General features: G+C 40.3%; 1 protein-coding gene across 3 annotated transcripts in view; it reads right to left on the reverse strand.

The window, feature by feature from the left end:
* The window catches only part of EMCN (endomucin), a 55,245-nt gene extending 41,476 nt beyond the window's left edge, over positions 1-13,769 (reverse strand). Inside the window, exon 1 of one of the 3 annotated variants that reach the window (XM_032109615.1) lies at positions 13,584-13,769. In XM_032109615.1, the coding sequence (XP_031965506.1) occupies positions 13,584-13,644 (61 nt within the window). In that variant the 5' untranslated portion in view covers positions 13,645-13,769. The remainder of the gene's footprint in view (positions 1-13,583) is intronic. The other 2 variants (XM_032109614.1, XM_032109613.1) reach the window with 2 other exon arrangements.
* Between the last annotated feature and the right edge of the window lie 5,728 nt (positions 13,770-19,497).

Below are 19,497 nucleotides of genomic sequence, written 5' to 3' on the forward strand. Positions count from 1 at the left end.
CATTAGAGACTGCTGATAGACAAAGAAAAGGACAGAAATCTTCATTTTTCTGCTCATGTCAGGTCGGCTGCAGCCTCAGATGATGGACAACTAAGTAAAGTTACAACTGCATTTTTTTTAGCAAATTTGAATGCAGTGATCCCTTTGATATGAGAGCACCTTGATGTACTCTGATGTAGGAGTAGCCAAATTTACTCAGCAATTGCTCCCACACAGAAACCACTGCTATTTGCTGTGTTTGCTGGCAATAAACCCAGCTAAAAGAGCACAGGTAACCTGTGATGCAGCATCCTTGAGTCTGGAGAATGCACATGGAGCTAAAAGGTTCTCAGACACTACACTGGGCTAAGTAAAGGAGGGATGATGGTGGTGGTAACATCCAAAAAGAAAAAAAAGAACAAACCAGGTCTTAAAGCAGATAATAAGGCAAGAAGAAATACAAACCAGGAGAAATGTAAAAGGAGAGGAAGAAAAGAAGGGAAGGGCAGAAAGGCCTAGAGACAGTAAGACGGTCAGGGTGGCAGGGAAAAATAAGGAGGAATTAAGAAGAGATCTAAGAACATGTGACACATGGCCACAAAACCAAACTAAAAAGAGAGTAACTGTTGTGATTTGTTTGGTTGGTTTTTTTTCTCTTTTAGTTTCACAGAATTTCCATTTATTGTCTTTTCTAGCTTAGATTTAAATGGCGTATTTGTTCTAAAGTGAAAGCAACAGTACATTCATTGGTCTTTAGATTTTGAAATGGATGAACTGAAACACTGAACTTACTTTCTGCTATTAAATTCAGAAGGGGTCCCTGAATTTAGACAGGACTGACCAATAGGCACAGTTGTCCTAAAACTACAGCTTTTGATGCAGGCTTTAGTCTCTAAGATCTGAGCTTAGAGTTCTCACAAGCTCTTAGCTCTCTCTCTTATTATTTTTACTTTTACACTGGAGAGATAAACAGGTTCTGACCTCGTGTTAATTAGATGCCTGTTATTGCTATAATCAGGACAGGAAACAAAAAGGAATGACTGCATGTTATTATATCAGTAATTCTTTTTATACCCTACAGGACACCACAGGGCACAAACTACGAAGTTTAAAACACCACATGAAACAGATAACACAAAATTGAATGCCAAAGCAATTTTTGAAGATTAATAGATTGTTCAAAGTATATATTGATTCTATTCATTACATGAATTACTGAATTTAAGTGCTGTCTGGTTTGGCATCAATATTTAACTTTGAAAAGAAATTATTTTTATGGGAAAGTCACTATCGTTACAGATAACAAGTGGAATGGCCTGATTGACATTTCTTTCACTTGACAGTGCACTAGATAGACAAAACTGTGTGATTAAAATCCTTCCATTCAGATGAAAAACTTGGTCCAGCTTCAGAATGTTGTTAAGAAGCGTATGGATTCCTGGAGGTGGGAAGTTACTGGAGAACTATAAAAATCACCAAGAGTCTAGAGAAAAATGACCTCTCAGGAAAGACTGCAAAAATTGCATTTGCTCAGCCTAGAGAGGAAAGGATCAGTGGAAGGCACAGCAACAGCAGTAGGTGAGGAGCTGCAGCCAAGACAAAGGAATAAACTTATGTCCACTGAAGTTTTGAATGAGAAGTAATGGACAAGGGAAATTTGGACTGTAAACTCTACAGGTATTCCAGTGCCTGTGTCAAACTATCGGCATAACAGCCAGAAGCTGGTGTTTTAACCATTTTGCTGATGAGGATGTAATATATTCCCACTCAAAACCTGACCAATGCTCTACAGGCTGTAGCTGGGAACAATTACCAAAGACATGTCCTAAGGAAACCTGTACATAATAATTCCTTGCTTCAAGGTTATAAAGCAGAATCTACAGGTGTTGATACTATGTTTGTTTATTATATATTATCATAGAATCACAGAATGGTTTGGGTGGGAAGAGACCTTAAAGATCATCTTGTTCCAACCTCCCTGCTGTTGGCAGGGACACCTTCCACTAGACCAGTTTGCTCAGAGCTCCATCCAGTCTGGTCTTGAACACTTCCAGGGATGAAGCATCCTCAGCTTCCCTAGGCAACCTGTTCCAGTACCTCACCACCCTGACTAATTCTGCCCTAATTCTAGTAAAAAATTTATTCCTAATATGTAATCTAAACCTACCCTCTTTCAGGATGTTATATTATGGTTGTTTGTATGACCCTGGGCCTTTGCAACTACACACAAGTCATGGAGAAGTCAAAATTTTTTCAATTTCTGTTTTTCCACACCATCAGAAATAGTGATCACTTTCTAGCCCATGATAATTCTGCTAGCCCTCATGACCATGAAAGAGCCTCTGTAACCACTGTTCCAGCAGTACCCATGTAAAGACTGTATAGTTCATAAAAAACAAAATTGTCCTTTGTTGAGAAAGTGACAGCTGTCCTTGTAAGAAAATCTGGTACAGATCTGGGAACTCAAAGTTCCTAAGAAATAGCTGCTGCCTGACAATGTACACAACTTGTTTACTCTTACCTTTAAGCTCTGTTGTCTGGTACATTTTCTCTTTCATTTAATGCTGCTTCATTTTTACGTTCTCTTATCTGATCTTTCCCCAGGCCCAGTACAGTCCTTGCACTTCTCTTATTTTGGTTTTCACTACTCATTTGTCTTTCTTTCCGCTGCATGACCCTTTACCCTAAACCCTGAGATAAATTTTTTTCTTTTGTAATGCATTTTTGTGTAAAGGTTCATACATTATCCAAAGAACAAAAATACAGATGTACTGTTAGAAGAGGTTTAAGTGCAATTTTAACAGTGTTGTTTGAAACCATCAACTCCTTTCTTGCTATTTGAAGATCACAAATAAAAAATCTATTAGTGAAACACTCCAGAGACAAATTTTTTAAAAAAAGGAATACCACTCCACTCCCCCCGATATTTTCTTCTGGAAGAATTAATTTTATAGAAGTAATACTGTTTCTAGTGCATTTAATCCTTAAGGACTCACACTTCAGATTTTCCCTCTATAGTCACATCAACTAGATTTTTAATCGGAATCAAGGTTCTGATGTAATCCCGTAAATGGCCAAAGCTGATAACAGTGTGTAGTGAAGGATATTAAATTAAACAAAGCCATTTGAAAACTTCATGAATTTGAAGCAAACTCAAAAAACCCCACAACACTCATGTTTTCATATCTCTTTAGTATGCAAAGCAATACTCACAGTGTGGCATGTCTCATGCATGCATTCAGATGTGCCTGTAACAGGACCTGCACACAACCACTCAGGCTGTGACAGCACCTGGTGAAAGGAAAGCTGTGTCCCCAGTAACAGCCCCGTGCTGGGTCACTGCCACTTCGCTATCGTCAAGAGCCAGAATTGCACAGTGTTTTTCCAGCCTGGCCTCACAATGGTTTTGCACTGCTGCAAAAGCTCTTAACGCAGCCTCCTGCAACGTAAGCCGTTTTCCACCTTGGGATTTTATCTGCTGTGAATATCTTACATTAGCAGCTGGAGGGACAAAGTAGACCCTGAACAAAGTTACACTGGCCATGGTTAAGGTGAACGCCTGTGAGATGTATTTAGATACTACAGGCAATGCTAAAAATGATAAGGCAGGGAGAAAGGCCACATCCTTTGCTGCCTGATGCCAATCAGCTGAAAGCCTGTGATTCCTGCTGCCTAGGGAGGTGGGAAACCACCTCCGGTTTGCCAAGCTGCTACCTTCCTTTCAGTCACGTCTCTCTTCAGCAACAAACCAAAAACACATTATGAAAATCCTACATGTGGAGATCTTGCATTTAAAGTCTACTTTCTACTTTTTCACTGTAGCTGCTGGTCATGGTTTGCAGGCTGGTATCACACGACAGAGACAGCCTGCTGCAAAAGAGTGGGAAAAACTTATAGGCATGAGCATAGGGGAAGACACAAAGGCAGGAAGAAGCAGCTCCTGGGCCGCAGACACATAACACTCTTCCTTTAAAAGGCAAAAGCACCTGGAAACAGGTGAAAGAGATGGATATTAGGGAAGGGAGAGCATAAATGCAAAGCCCCATAGCTAGGAAAGGAGACAGGGACAGGGCTCCTCCTGCATGGCATGGGAACAGGCAGCAGCAATTGGGGTAATGTGGGATTTGGTTTCTGCAGAGGAAACATAAACTGGGTGGGCTGGAGGCAGCCAGCAGCAAGAGCTGAGGGGAGGAAGGAAAGGGAGGTAGCTGCCACCATTTTTCCAGCAGGGACCAGGGAGAAGGCAGGAAATGCAGCTTCGGTGCCAGCACTGCCTCAGAGCTCCTCCTGCTCACTCAGGCGTGTGGGGCTGGCATGACCCAACACTAAGCACTAGCAGAGAGCTCCTGGGAATTACCAATCCCCAGGCAAAAAGCTCCCACAAAGCCTGCTCACAGCACCCAGCAAACAGCTCCTGCATAGGGATCTGCTGCACAGAGAAATATTGACAAGGCAGCTGCCAAGGACCAGCCTCAGCCAACTTAGGCCGCTGAGGGCTCCCCTCCTCAAAACATTAATGAGAAGCTTTGGATGAGTGCCCCCGTGTTACTGAGTATTTGAAACGACCCAAGCACAGCATGATTTGCCTCTCTGCATGTGTGGACATAGAAATCTGGGCACTTAACTAGCCAGTTTTAAGGGGGGTTTTATTGCCTTAGAAGAAGTGCAAACTCCCTATCAAAGGCTTTTAATCACAAGCTTTCTCAGTGTGCCTTCTGCTCACGTGAAGCTTGGTGGATATCTCTATTACTGTGGATGAGTACATTGTTCGCACTCCATAAAACAATAAATGTGCTCAGCATGCTCATCAGCACTCCAGCCTGCCTTGAATGAAAGCTCCAAGCTCTGAAATTCTCTTTATTTAAACCTGTTAAAACTATTTAATAGGTTTTAATTAAACCCTTTAAAGCCATTTAAACCACCAGATTGCCACCCTTTGATTGTGATATATTTGTTTGTCCATGTGTAACATAAAAGGTACGAGTTTCTAAGGACTATATTATAGTACAAAAAATGAACTGCCACCTCCCTCACCCTTGTGTTAGTCAAGCTAAATAAATTTGAAAAATGTCTTTAGTGGGTGCAATTTTACATAGAAAGCTCTATACATATTGTGCATTGCTGAGTAGAACAAGAAAAAGACATAAAGGAGAGCCCCTTCCCTTGCAACAGGAAGGAATAAAAGTGTTGGTGTAAGTCACCCCCACCCAGAAGGCAGAGAGAAAACTGCAGTGCTTACAGCTTTTTCCTCACCGTGCTATTTGCAAGCCTATTTTTGTTTCCCAGAAAGAGTGTGTTTGGGTAGGGCAAATCTAAAACAGCCAGAGCTGAGCCCGGGTCTGTTGGTAGCTCCCCTTTGCAATGTGTTGCAGAAGTTAGGAAAGTCATATAGCTCTGTGCTGTGTTTGTGATCCCAGTGCATCTCCATCAGCATGATTAATTGTATAATTCAGGAAAGGGTCACAGCAGTGTCTGCTATGATGAATTTATTTTTAGAACATCCGGGATCAGCCTAGACACCCATTTTAGCCACACCCGCCCATGTCACTCTGCTCCTGACAAAGCTCTGAAAGCCTCTGGAACATCAAAAAGCAGTTCCTGTCAGAAAACTCCGTGGAAACACTATAAATTGCTTCTATAATTAATGTAATTCCATGCTCAATGGCCCATTGAGACTCTCTTCATCTTTTCCACTCCGCCTAGAACAAAGGTTAAACGGTACAGAATATCCCAAAGGGAAGGCCCCAAACAGCCTTTGCAAGCCCTGAGCAAGTACAGTCTTGCTGGAGTTACTTTATATGCAAGGATGAAGGGTATACTTTGAAAATATCTCATTTCTCTAACTGGCACATATAGCAGATAAAGATCTCCTTGTCTCTATCTTGCCAAGCTGATTGAACACTCACGTTATTCTGAATTTCTACCAATCTGATACAACTGCTAAGATCAGATGCAAAACTGAGACTCTCTTCTTACAACCTTTTTGCCACAAAGTATTCCTTTTTAAAAAACAAAGTTGTTACTACAAAGAGCACTTGCAACAGAGTGTCAGCACTGAGGACTTATCCTACCAAAGAGCAGCGGGAACTGCTGCATTGGCCACGCCAGCTCCCACTCTGAGAAACAGCTTCCTAGCGGTACAGAGCGGCCCACACTCAGAGCGCTCAGGCCTGTCAAAATCCCAGCTCCCAGTCGGCGCTCTGGGAAGTCATGGTGAGCTGGGAGCTGATCATATCATGCAGGTGAACAGCTATAGACATCCCTTGTACTTTTATTGGCCATTAGTGTGATTGTATTCCCCATGACAATTACAACTATTACAATTGTCAAAAAGCTGTTCCATTCCTACAAAACCCCTTCTGCTCTTCTTCAAGCTTTTCTCCCGTGAATGATCAATCCCCACTTTACTTTCTGCATCTGGAAACAGCATTTTGTGCCAGCTCTTAGAAATGCAAGGTGAAAGCAATTAGGGAAGAAGCAGACAGTGCACTACAAGGAAGTGTCTCCAAGCCAGTAAGATAAATTGTGCCTAGTTCACCTAAATTCAAGAGCATTAAGACATGCCAGCCACATGGCTCCATTAGCACAGGGAATGGCTTGCAAATGTAATGGAATCCTCTGGAGCCATTTGAATTAGACAGGGTAAAATGTGCAGAGAACCAAAAAACCATTGTGCACTGGAAGGTTTTTCTGCCTCTGATATGTGTGCTGTGTCCTTCCCTTGCTGTCATTAGCACATCTCAGGGATTAGGTTATTTGGCATAAATCTCCAGTAAGTCCTTTTTGTTGCTGCATGTTGGAAACAAGTGAGTTGTTGCAAGCCCAACAGTTTCTTAAATACATTTGCTGTCTTCTGAATCACAGCAAATATATTAATACACTACTCTTATAAGAAAGGACCTTCCTAAATAGAACCTAAATTTGCTCTGCTGGAAGAGTCTTTCTGGGCAGCCAGCCTTTGGTGTAGCTACAATTTCCAAGGATTATGTGATGAGAGTCAAAACAGAATAAGACTCCATAGGATGTCTAAAAAGCTCCACAATTCAAAGAATTCAGTAGTTTTCAGAAAGAGATTTTAACAGTCCTGTGCAAGAATGAGTAACTACAATGGAACTGCACACTGGTCCCAAACACTTCCTTCAATACACCACAGATTTCTGACTTAATGAAGATCTTTATGAGTCAAGGGCAAATGAGGTTTGACAACTTGGCAGAAGTTTCAGAGTGTCTATAATTCCTGGGTAAAGAAAACCCTCAATTTTTTGCCTTTGTGGACTTCAAATGGCCATGGAAGAATTAGCCATGTATCATGTCAAAAGCTGTCCCTCTCTACTGGACATGAGACCAGGAATTTGGGTGGAAAGGATTTGAATTTCACATTTCTTTGCAGAGTAATTGTCACCTATTTTTGCCATTTTGTCTGAAAATATTTGGTGATACTTTTGCTTCTCTAACCTTTGAATGAGTTTGCAAACACTTATATTTACATCATCTATATTGTTGTGATATATAACCTGTGCTGAGATGAGAAGGAGTAATTTATCTGTCTAGGAAAGATGATTTCAGGCTGTCCTCTCACTGAGATAGATAGCACCCATACAATAACATTTGAAAAGTTATCAACACTGTATTTCAAATAAAACCTTAGACTCAATGTTGGCATGAGAACAATGGGTATGAGAAAAAGTAGGAAAAGTAGTAAAAACTTAAGGAATATATGGGGTTCTGATCACTTCAAGTAATTAATACGCAATGCAAACACATCTCAACAAATAAGTATTTTACAGAGGAAAATAACTCAAATTGGCCAGGAAGGTTAGTAAATCTCCTGGCACTGTTTTCCTCAGATCAACTAAAATCCAAAGCTTTTGCCATTCTTATCAGCTGTTGCCTCAATAGTCAAATTTCTCAAACCCAAACCCAACATTAATCTCCTGTTAAAGATTATGAAAAAAGAAATCTGCAAGAAGCATAAACATCTCATTAATACCATCATGTTAATTGATTTAACCCTAAAGTTACACTGACACTCCTCAAAGCAAGTACCACACTGAGAAATCACAGCATTAAGACAAACTGAATGTGCTTTTTAGAATGATTACTTATCTTATAGAAATCTTCAGACAGCAAGGCTGGTGTAATGCTCCTATCCCAGCAAAACACATAATTTTGTTAGAGCGATAAGACAAGGCAGAATGGTTACAGCAGATAAATGTGATGCAAAATTATGTGCCACTTGCTCTGTGGTTTCAGAAACCTGAGATGCATTGCTATCTACAACATGCAGCTAACACCCAGGAGCATGTTACTGCCACTGAACAAAAAAAAAGGGATTCAAAATAGTTGTAGAACTATTCTGCTTATCTACTGATAAAGCGGATAGAATTTGCACTTGTACGAAAGGAAAGCATTCACTTTCCACATAAAAGCAGTCAGAAAATCCTTGCCCTGTTTCTAGTTTGAAACATAACGTTTTTGGACCATCAGCTAGTCAGTCTGGCCTGAAAGGGGTTGTTGTCTACTCTGACTGCTGAGAAAAAAAAGTCTTTTAAAATTAATTTGGACCCTTCCAGGCCAGCCTCTAGTCCATGGGTGGGTGGCAGTAGAGAGCTTCCTACCCCTTTCTACAACACCCCAGCAGATCACACTTGCTGAATTTTATTCTAAGTCATCATATCAGCAAGTGATCATCAGCTCAGTCTTCTCGCATGGGGAGGTAGGGCCAGAAGGCAGTGTGGAGATAACATCATATTAAATTGTGTCAAACCCCTCTTCCTATCGCAGGCAGGTCTGGCGGATACCACATGCCAGTGTTAGAGCATCCAAGGGTCCATTTTCACAAGAGAAGTGCCAAGGTATGGCTACTTGATATCTCAGCTGCTGGAACCGTGACAGTGACTTGCAGGGCTGGACATGGTGCTACCCAGGGGTTTGACACTTCTGTTTAAAAGGGAAACCTATTTTAATAGAGAAACACGTCTTTTAGAGCGCTAGTTGAAACCAAAAGTAGATGCTTGTCTTCTAAAGGAGCCAGGTCTTTGATTCTTGACTTGTTTTTGGAAATAACACCTGCTACACACAAATCCAACTTTATCTCTCTATTTATAGAATTGCAAAATAAACCCATTAAAGAGTCTTCCTTGAGCTGTTGTAGCAAAAATTACAAACAACAACAGCCTCTTCCCCACTTCATAAGGCCCATAAATAAAAATCAGTTTTCCACGAGATTTTACTGTCTTTACATGTTGAACTTAGTCTGGCTATTGAATAGTACCAGTTATAAGTACTCCCTTCCCAAGGTTAAGAGTTCCTTAAATATTATTTTTAATTTGTAATTTTGCAGTACAAATTACAGTACAAAAATATAAGTTCAAGTACTTTTGCAGGTTTTCCACACAGGACTCAGATGTATAAACAATCTGAGTCCAAATTCAAAGTACTTTCCTATTCAGGAAAAAAAAAACCACCAAACCAAACCAAACCTCAGCAGATCTTTTTTCCTAATTTATAAACTAGTAAACATTTAATAAGAACTCTAGGTTTGAATACAGATAAAAAGAGTCAGCTAAAGAAAAGAGAAAACATTCTGGTAAATTTTCAGAAGAGACAACCATTTTTTGGGCATGTTATACGGCATTATGTGTTCCCAGGTTTGGAGCTGAATGCTGTAGGCAACTTGCCCTTCATATTCAGTTTCCATTTATTTTGGCTGTAAATCATAACCAAGCAGGTATCAAGCCATCTGCTTCTACCCTCAATAAATGCAGTAAACTTGCTTTCAGGCTTGGGGCTACAACATGCAGTTTTCTTCTGTCCGGTAATAAATACACCTTTAAAATCCATTAGGCAAAAACTGGCCCAATATGCAAAAGATCTAATGAATTAAAGGAATGTGGCAGCAGGGAAAAAAAACCAACCAAAAAATCTGTACAGGAATAAAAATTCAATATTCAATTAAAGGGCATGATAAACTCCAGCACTATAATTTGATTTTTGACAAAGCTAGTCTTGGCAAACTGCTAGGAACAGTAAAAGAACGAAATACAATTTTTTTTTTTCACAACAGGCAAATTCACAAGACTTTCCAAGTTTTGGCTCAAGCAAGTTAAAGGTGTAAGAAAGTCTTACCTAAAGCCTATTCACATTTCTCAAATTTTCAGAAATGAGACAATGATCCAACTGTGACAGTCTGTGCCTTGCTGGTTGTCCAGAGAACAATACATGAATAATAACCCCGAGTGAGGGGAGACCATTCTTAAAAGCTTTCACTGCTCAAAACAGTTTAGTTAGAATTTAAATTTAAAAATTAATTTTTAAAATACTTGAAGGCTTATGAGCTGAGAGCACAGAAGACGGAAAAGAAAAAGACTATCCATCTCCTCTAGTTTACATCAACAAGAGCAGAGTTCAGACAGCTGCAAATGTGTGTAATCACTACAGAAGCCCTGGCTCAGTGGAACTTTTCTCAAGCTATCAGCCTGGGAGTCAGGATTAATCAGCTGGGCTGTAGGCTTGGGATGCTACACTGCATCCCCTTAATGAGGAAGGGGGTTGGGAAACACATCTTTTAGGGCTGATCCACAGTGAAATGGAACAGCTCCAAATTACTTCAGGGGCATTTAGACCAAACTCTGAATGCCAAGATTTGCTCCTACCTTTCAAAAAAGAAAAACAGCCTTGTTTTTTTGTAGTGCCATCAATTTTGACAGAGCACTCGGACAAAGCTACTTCTAGCTGTCACCAGGGGTCAGCAATCGGGCGTTAATAACCCACCCCCTGGACGTGTCCAACGCAAGGTGATACATTCCAGCTCCCCCGCTCGGGTGCACAGCCTGAACACGCCCAGATCGATGCTGGGAGGAGCACAACCCACTCTCCTCTGCCATCATTGCTGCAAGAAGCCAGCCTGGGTGCCTGAGTGAGAAGGATGCAGCGCTGTGCTACCAGCACTTTGTGGAGGGCGTTTGCTGTGCTGTGCAGCCACAGCCACGCTGTAGTACAAGACCAAGGCGCAGGAAGATGCAACATCTAAGCACTTACATTATAAGCACATGCCAAGGCTTATCCTCCCATCTTTTAGAAGAACAAACTTCACCTTTAAAAGTTTTTTAAAAGTAATGACATCCTAAGGCAGATTCAAGAGCATTTGTATTTGATTACTATAATTTGACGTATTTTTTGACACATTCCAGTGCTGTCTGTTTAAAGCTGGAAATTCTATGAACCAACCCAGAAAGCATTTTTATTCAAGCTACATTTTGGAACAGGTAAGAATAGAGGGCAATATGCCAGGAGGACTGAACACCTTGTGATGAGCATGAAGGAACTCCTGTTTTAAGCATGTGATTTAACTCCCAGAAGGTTGAGAAAAGTCAAGATAGGAGGAATGAGTTGTCAGGAGCCTATCAGCCTCCACATCTGTACATAACTGAGCCCCCAGTAATGTGCTGACAGAGGGCAGACTCCTCCAAAACAATAGGGGCTTTTGAGGGTGAAAGATCCCAAGACAAATTAGAAAATTTTATAGAAAGGCACTCTGAGAATACACCTGAAGAAAAAGCATGAAATTTGGAAGCCCTACAGGAGACCAGGTATGTTCTCTACTAACCACAGTGGAAATTTCCTAGTCCACTTCTGTATGATATACAAAAGATAGACAAGCACCTTGTGTGTGGCATATGAAAAATTTGCAAGCCCACACATTTATCTTTGTGAGCTTTGAAGGCAAACTACTCCAAAACCTGGGGGAGGGAGTATTAAAACACTGCGGTGTGATTTGACCTTCTCTAAGTATTACTGATCATAATTTTAAAATACTAAAAACAACTGCAGAAAGGTCTTGTTGCTGTCTCCAATGCTCAAAAAAGGGAGACTGAGCACAAGGGAGACTGGTGTGAGTCTCCTGACCATCAATTCCCAGCTTCAGATTACAAGACTCTGTTGTTACAGCCCAGATGTCCAGAGCAGTTTAGAGATCACAAAAAGTGGAAATCCAAATACTTTGGTCCAGCTTTGCACAACAGACAATAAAATCACTTCTGTCTTAACAAGCTGATGCATGGGGTAACCTGAAGGAAGCTTGTAACTTTACTTTCACAAGGTAGATAAAGACATAGTCCAAATTTCCCCATAAATTTTCTAAATTTTCTAATGTGAATTTACCAACAGAATTTCACTACTACATCTACCTTGCAATCAAGTGTTAAAAAATACTTTTGCAGAACCAAAATTGCTCAGAACAAATGTATCATACATAAAATCTGCTTATTCACTGTCATTGGTTCTGCCACATTCATATCATGCAGAGGAGGCAAAATCCTTTTTTAAGAAAGGATTGTACAAAATTAGCAGGATTCCTCCCACCTTTGCATGTTGCTTTGTGGTAAGCTTTATGGACTGTTGTGTTAAATACGCTCTTTTTGATGCATCTGCACTTTGCTTTTCAGAAATTGTGAAATTAAAGCTTCGACAATGACAGGAAGGCTATTTTTACTAGGAGTAGCAGACAGAGAATAACTAGTACTTCAACACATTTTTGGGGCTTGTACTTACTTAACATAATTTTAAAAGCAGTGCTTTCTGTGGCACAAGCTTATTTTTAATCTCCTTTATTGATCTGTTTCCCTAAGAGCAGTGAGCCCAAGCAATGGCATAAGATATACCACAAAAGACTAGATTTCAACACATAACCTGAGCAAAAGTTGATTAACTTTGTTTAGATCAGTTAATCTAGTATTATCAATTTTTAAAGGTCTGATTAAGAGATCCTTTTCAGGAAATCTATAGGCATTTGTGGAAGTTTTGGCCCAGAAGGCTGCGAAATGAAAGTACAGACAAAAAGCAGATTTTACTCTAAACGTATCTTTTGCCAAAGGTGATGATAGACTCTGGCCCTTGTTGCAGTTTCTCTCACCCTTTCAGGTTTTACTTGTTAATTCTATTTTAAAAGCATGATCTTTCAAGCTGAAGAATAATGCAAACATCAGTTCAGTGACCGCCTGAACACCAAAAGTTTGATTAAAAATGTGCATTTAAGAATTGTACCTAAAAGATATTGCACCCAGCAACTCACATGACCCCTAGGCTTGCACCCCTCATTATCTGACACTTGATAAATATTGCAAGCCCCTGTATCTTTGCGAGCAAAACTAAGATTATTTCTGAGAGAAATTCTTGGCCAAACTTACTGCTGGCATAGTGCCAGGGAAATCTATCAGGATGGATCTGATTTGCAAGAGCAAAAATTGCAAAATCTTTCAGATTCAACTCCCCCCCTTAAAGCCATCTTTACAAAAAATGCTTTAATGCATAGAAGAAAAACAGAACTGAAAACTTTTGTAAATACACCTCTGCTTTTAACTCCTCTCAGATTTAGGAGCTTCATGACACTTAGAAAGAAAGCTGTCACAAAAATACAATGGCAGGAAAGTTTTTCACAGAACACATATAACTCGACTGCCAGTTAGTACCTTCTCCTCCAACACACAGTCTTTCAATCACTGCAGCAGAAATGAAAAAAAGCACCCAGTGACTGACAGCTAAGCTTTGTTCACAAGCCACTTGAGAGATGTGACAAGTCTATCCAAAAAAGCCAAAGAACTTACCTCCTACAGTGCAAACACAGAGTACAGCAAGGAAAAAGGAGGCAATCTCCAGGAGTTTCATGCTTGGTGGTAGTGGTGGTAGTGCTGTCAGCTCTCCCTTATGCAGCTGGGCAGGGAGTGCTCTCTCACTTTGAGGCAGGCCTTAATTACTCCATGGAAAAAGGTGTGTGGTGACTGTGCCTGGTCACTGCCCATTCCTGCTTATTTTGGGGACTTTGATAAAGAACAGGAGGAAACACAACATACTCCCTCTGGGAGTTCAGTACAGATGAGATTTATTGTTTCAGTCCTTACAGGAACTCCTTCTCTTTGGCAGTGATCATGTTTTTGTTAATACATTATTTTGTTCTTCTTCAGTCATGAGGTCAGGAAGGTTTTTGAACAGAGACAAATCTTTCCTTAGGATATGCTATACATCACCAGCTTTCATACTGTAGCTTGGGATACTTTTAAAGCAGAAATTTGTGAGCAGCAAGGGAGCCCAGGTAGAGGGGGATAACACAGCCAGGAGCAGAGGAGCAAAACAAGCAACAAGAGCCCTCATCTGGCTCTTTTTTGGGCTGTGTAAAGTGGCCTTTGTGAAAATCACAGCTGCCTCATATTAAAGGTAGAGGGTCTCCCTGAGAGAGCTGCCATCCTGCAACCAACAGGATACAAGGGGCACCAGAATAGGGAGAGGAAGTAGCTCCAACAAGGTGCCCCAGCAGGGAGAGGCTCTGGGCTGCACAGAGTTAGAGTAGGGGTGGGGGTTTTTCCTTTACATGAAAATGGGTCCTCTTATTTTTTTAAATTTGGAAAGTTGCAACTATCCTTGACTGTATCTGCTCCATTAGTAATGGAAAGGTTTTTTTTGTTCTTCTGTTTAGCTACTTGTTGTGCCATGGGATAGGAATGCAGTCCCCATAGCAAGCCTCTTACCTGGGCAGTCTAATCAGCCAGCACAGATTCTGTCCCTTCTCAGGACCCACTGTGAAACTTTGGTATCCCTCCTTCTCACAGCAATTTCTCCAGCTTCTGTGAAAGAAAGCTAAGCAGAGCTCTAGAGTTAAAGGCTATCAAAACATGATCTTGTAATAGTCCTGTGCTCTGCACCTTAACGATTCAAAGCAGCCAATGGCAATTAATCACAAAACTTCAACCACAATGAGAATGAAGTGCAGAACTCTTCTCCCTCTTTGCCAGCTCTCAGGAAAAACTGTGGGAAAATTGACCTCATAAACAGCCTAACTCATTAAATAGTCAACTCTACTTATTTCAGTAATTAAGATTTTTTTTTCTTCATGACAGGTTGTAGCTATAAGGAGCAATTTTGGAATGTCTTCCCATGCAGGAACTCCCAGGTGCTAAGCCCCAGTGCTTCCAGCCACAGTGATGTTTTATTCATGGCATGAGGAAAATGGTAACAGCTTGGCATTATGTGTGGTATCACAGAACTGTTTAGGTTGGAAAAGATCTTTAAGGTCATTGAGTCCACCTGCTAACCCAACACTGCCAAGTTCACCACTAAACCCTGTCCTGAAGTGCCACATCTACACATCTTTTAAATACCTCCAGGGATGATGAATCAACTGCTTCCCTGGGCAGCCTGTTCCAATGCCTGACAACCTTTTCTGTGAAGAAATCTTTCTTATATCCAGCCTGAACTGCCCCTAATGCAACTTGAGGCTATTTCCTCTTGTCCTATTGCTTGTTAATTGGGAGAAGACTGACACAACTTCTGTTTAAAAAAATGACATTGCTATATCTTAACACTGCGACATATCCTGTTTATTGCAGGTGATAGAGACTGGTGCTCAACAGAAATCTGATAGTAGACAATGAATTTCTGGCACTTCATTTGGACAAACTTGGGTATTTGCACCCATGAGAGATGCAAATGTTAAGTTCTCCTTAGCTGGACTCTGTTTTCAGCATTATTGAGAAGGATCCCACAGTAATACAAAATTGACTCAGAAAGTGGTGGGCCACACAATGACACTTTTGCCAAGTTCATCAGAGCATATGGCAGGGAGTTAGCGCCAGTGCTCTGTTTCTATGCTCGTTTTCTGCTGACGTAGGACCAAAAGTTAGAATGGGCTAGGAAAGCAATAACCACTGCAGCAGAAAGCCTTCAATAAAGATGACAAATCTGAACGCAGAGAGTGAATTCATCCCAGGTTAGTACTGTTTCTGATGTGATAAGAGGGACTCTAACCTTTTATTGCTACCACCTGAAATGTTAATGCTGAAGAAGGATACAGAAAAGAATATTATTTTATTGACTGAAATGAAATCTCTGCAAGATCTAAGAGGCATGAAGGTATGAGGACAGAATCCCTTCCTTGGGTTTTGAGACCCAGAGAAACTATCTGAATACCTAAATGAGTAATGGTTTACTGTTCATCTGAATAGCAGCACCCCAAGGAGTGCTCAGTGTACTGTTGCTGCAGCTGGAGATGATGACTGTGATGGTTCCGTGCAACTCACTGAGGGCAGAAAGGGCACAAAGTGTTGCAGCCCTGCAGTAGCCACCCATATTGTAGGTAGAGGTGTGGAAAAGTATCCCCAGCCTCACACAAGGGGTTGGGAGAGAAAGAAAGAGCCAAGTGTCTTTGCCTTACACTATGTCATGCAATTCAGGTTCTGTGTTGGAGAGTCCTGATGCAACTTTTTGCTCCCTGAAGCATCAAGAGAACAATGTCCCTCTCAGATAATGATGTCAACTTCAAAGGCAGCTGACTTCTGCTAGATCAAACTTGGGCAGAGAAGCAGCATGCACATAAGAAATAACAGGAACAGAAGAGGGACAGCTCAAATAACTCACTAAAACAAAAATTCTGGCTAAGGCTGAGTTGTAGCTTCTGGCTTGGATTATCTGAGCTGCAGAAGAGATCCTCACAACTCTTGTCAATGGAAATAGTTATTTTTCTTTAAAAAGAAATCATTTAACGTTTCAAAAGCTTCTAAAGATCTTTGCAGCAAAAGATTATTCTTCTATGTTCACTGAAAAGATTTCTTTTCTTTCCCTTCCTACCAGCAAATAAGTTTTCCTTTATTGAATAAATGTTTTTCTTTCTTTCTTTCCTCAAACCGAGAAACTTAGCTTCAGTGCCAACGTGTGCTTTGTTTTACAGAGAAATTTGGTCATCAGTACTCCTGCCAACTGTGGTGTTCCTGCCAGTGTTGGGATATCTGGAGTTTCACTTCAAGCCCCAGAACAAGTGACTGCGTGACAGTCTCAGTTTCCACATCCTTTCAAGTAAGATTTTAGCCCTCCTAGTTGCAGAAGAAAACTTGAAACATGACCAAAGAGCACTCTAGAGAATTAAAGGACTCTCTGTTTTAAAATACCATTATTTTGTAGTCCAATAAGGGTTGGGGTAGCATGAGTTATATATTCATTTTTGCCAGTGTGGTATTTCATTATTAAGGGGAAACCATTTACAGCCACAGTGGATTTGCAGCTACAGCTTTATTGGTCTCAGGCTGTATTTATATATCCTTTCTTAGTTCAGATTGCTTGGAGCATAACATTGCCTTTTTATGCACAGTTTTCCTATGAGGTTCAAATAATCCCCTTCAGATTTAGAGAATGTAAAAATTTTACATATTGTTCAATATCCTTGAAGCACCACTGCATAAAACAGGTAATAATGTGGACAGCAAAGTGCTACCTTGCTGTGGGCTGCTGACAATTTCCAGTGTGGGTGTGAAGAGTCAATTTACCAAAGTCTTTACAAAAGCAAAAATAAAAAGGTACAAAAAATACAGAGTCTTTGGTGTTTTATTAAAGTGGAGAAACAAACACACTGACTAAATTTTTCAGCCTTTCCCATTAATGCTTGCTATCCTTTCCATTGATGGTTATTTTAAGTCTTATAGCAGAATGATTAAAAAAGAGCAAGCTAACCTCAAACTCTATTGTTTTGCTCTATCTGCATTTTAGCAAATACACCTAAAGCAATACTGCACCAGAAATTACCTATGACTTACCTGTATATTTCATTATACTTACTTCCATAAACAGGGTAAATTTGTGTTGAAAAATGCAGTTATAACAGCGTGGGAATATTTTGTTTAGTTATGCTTTCTGTCCTTTTAAAAATTCTTTTTAAAAGTACTTGAGTTTTAGCCTATTACATATATTAAAATTTTTATATGAAGTACAACTTCAAAGAACTTGAATTTAGCAGTAGAAAACCAAGATATTTTGATGGCTATGTATAGAAGTTTCTCTGAAAATTCATGCTGTGGGACATAATAAAATGTAGATATTTTGTTCTGAAATTTTTAATGGAAACATTGGAATATGTCATGGACTAGAAATATCAGTATCCAAATTCTTCTGCACAAAATAATATCAAAAATATGAAAGACCAGGCTCACAAATGTATTTAAGTGCTTAGAAACCCAAGATAGCCACCTTTTCTTTGTAGGATGGAACTGCTTAAATCTCATTGATTTGATTTAGAGCCAGCTGCTAATGTGAAAAATTCCACTAAATCTCTAAGCGCCTTTATGTAGGCAACTAAAGACCAAAACACATTTAGTCTGTGGAGTTTTTTTACAAAAGATTTTTTCAAGGCCAATGGAATTACTGCATCTCTGACTATCAGAGGATCAGAGGATTGTTTATTTGCACTATCAACAGACTCTGTAACGATATCCATTACCCCAGAGCATGTTTTTCCTACTCTTTTCTACTACATGTCTTTCCCACCCTTACACACCTGGAACCCTACTGATATACTACAGGGACTCAAAACATGTTTGAAGGATCTGGCTCAATGTTTGTCCACTTGCAAGAGGTATAAATCAGGCCCATATTTGCAGAAATGTAGTTGCCACTCTATGAGAGTGGCAGATTTCAAAGGATTTTTGCATGTTTGAGGTATTCACAAGATACACATCACTCTTAAAAAGGTGCAGCAACCTCACACTCCCAAGCTACCTGTCCCTCTCTCTCCCGTACGCTCCCATTGCTGCTGCAAGCAAACCATGGGACAGAGGGAGGGCTCTGCACTCAGATGTTTTGTGTTCCTGTTCCAAAAGCTGTATTTCCATCCCAAGCCACACTTCATTTCACCATCTCATGAGTCTTGGGTATCAACAAAAACAGTCTCATTTTTGTGCTCAGGCCTTATATTCCTATCTAGTAGACAACATATTTTAATGGAAGGGCACTGATTTACCCTATACCTTATGGATTGGTTCACTGGCTTCAGGAGTTACTTATATCTGGATTATGTACTTTTAAAGCTGGTTTTGTTGACTAGTCACCATGCAGTTTTCTCTTGACTTTGTGACCTCCTCACCTGTAGTTGCAATGAGCAGCTTAACAGCCAAGGTCTTTCCATCCTAGGCACCATCCTAGGTCCATTCTTTCACTATTGGTGAGCTACTGATGGGTAGATGTTTTGATTTTATTAGTCAGAGAGAAGCTTAAGCAGAATACAGTGGCCGAGAGAAGAAAGTTATGAAGGGAAAAATGCTGCAGTCCTAAGTTGTATTTCATGCTCAGATATGGGCAGTCAGAAGAGCTGGAAGAGAGAGACCATAAACAGTTGTTTTAGGGATATAAAAACCAGTGGGTTTGCAAACTTAGAGCAAGGAACTTCATGTCATATAAAGACTCACACGGAATGTGTTTATAGGATCTGCATCCTGTCCTGAGCTAATGAAATGGGAAACAGTGAGTCAGTCTCAGTTTCTCGTGTTATTCAAAGCGCATGGAATGATTATATGGTTGGCTGTCTCAGAAGAAACAAAACAGAAATACGTGTTTGAACCATGCCTTAATTTTCCAAAAGGCTGGATAAATCCAACTACTATCTATCCAGAGATATACCTCATCTTTATTGTGGTAAACTGCAATGAGCTCGTTCTTCTCGGGCCTGATTAAAAATTAGGCAGCGGTATGACACTGCAGTGGACC

The sequence above is a fragment of the Corvus moneduloides genome, chromosome 5 (assembly GCF_009650955.1).
Source record: "Corvus moneduloides isolate bCorMon1 chromosome 5, bCorMon1.pri, whole genome shotgun sequence".
In the NCBI taxonomy this organism is placed as follows: Eukaryota; Metazoa; Chordata; class Aves; order Passeriformes; family Corvidae; genus Corvus; species Corvus moneduloides.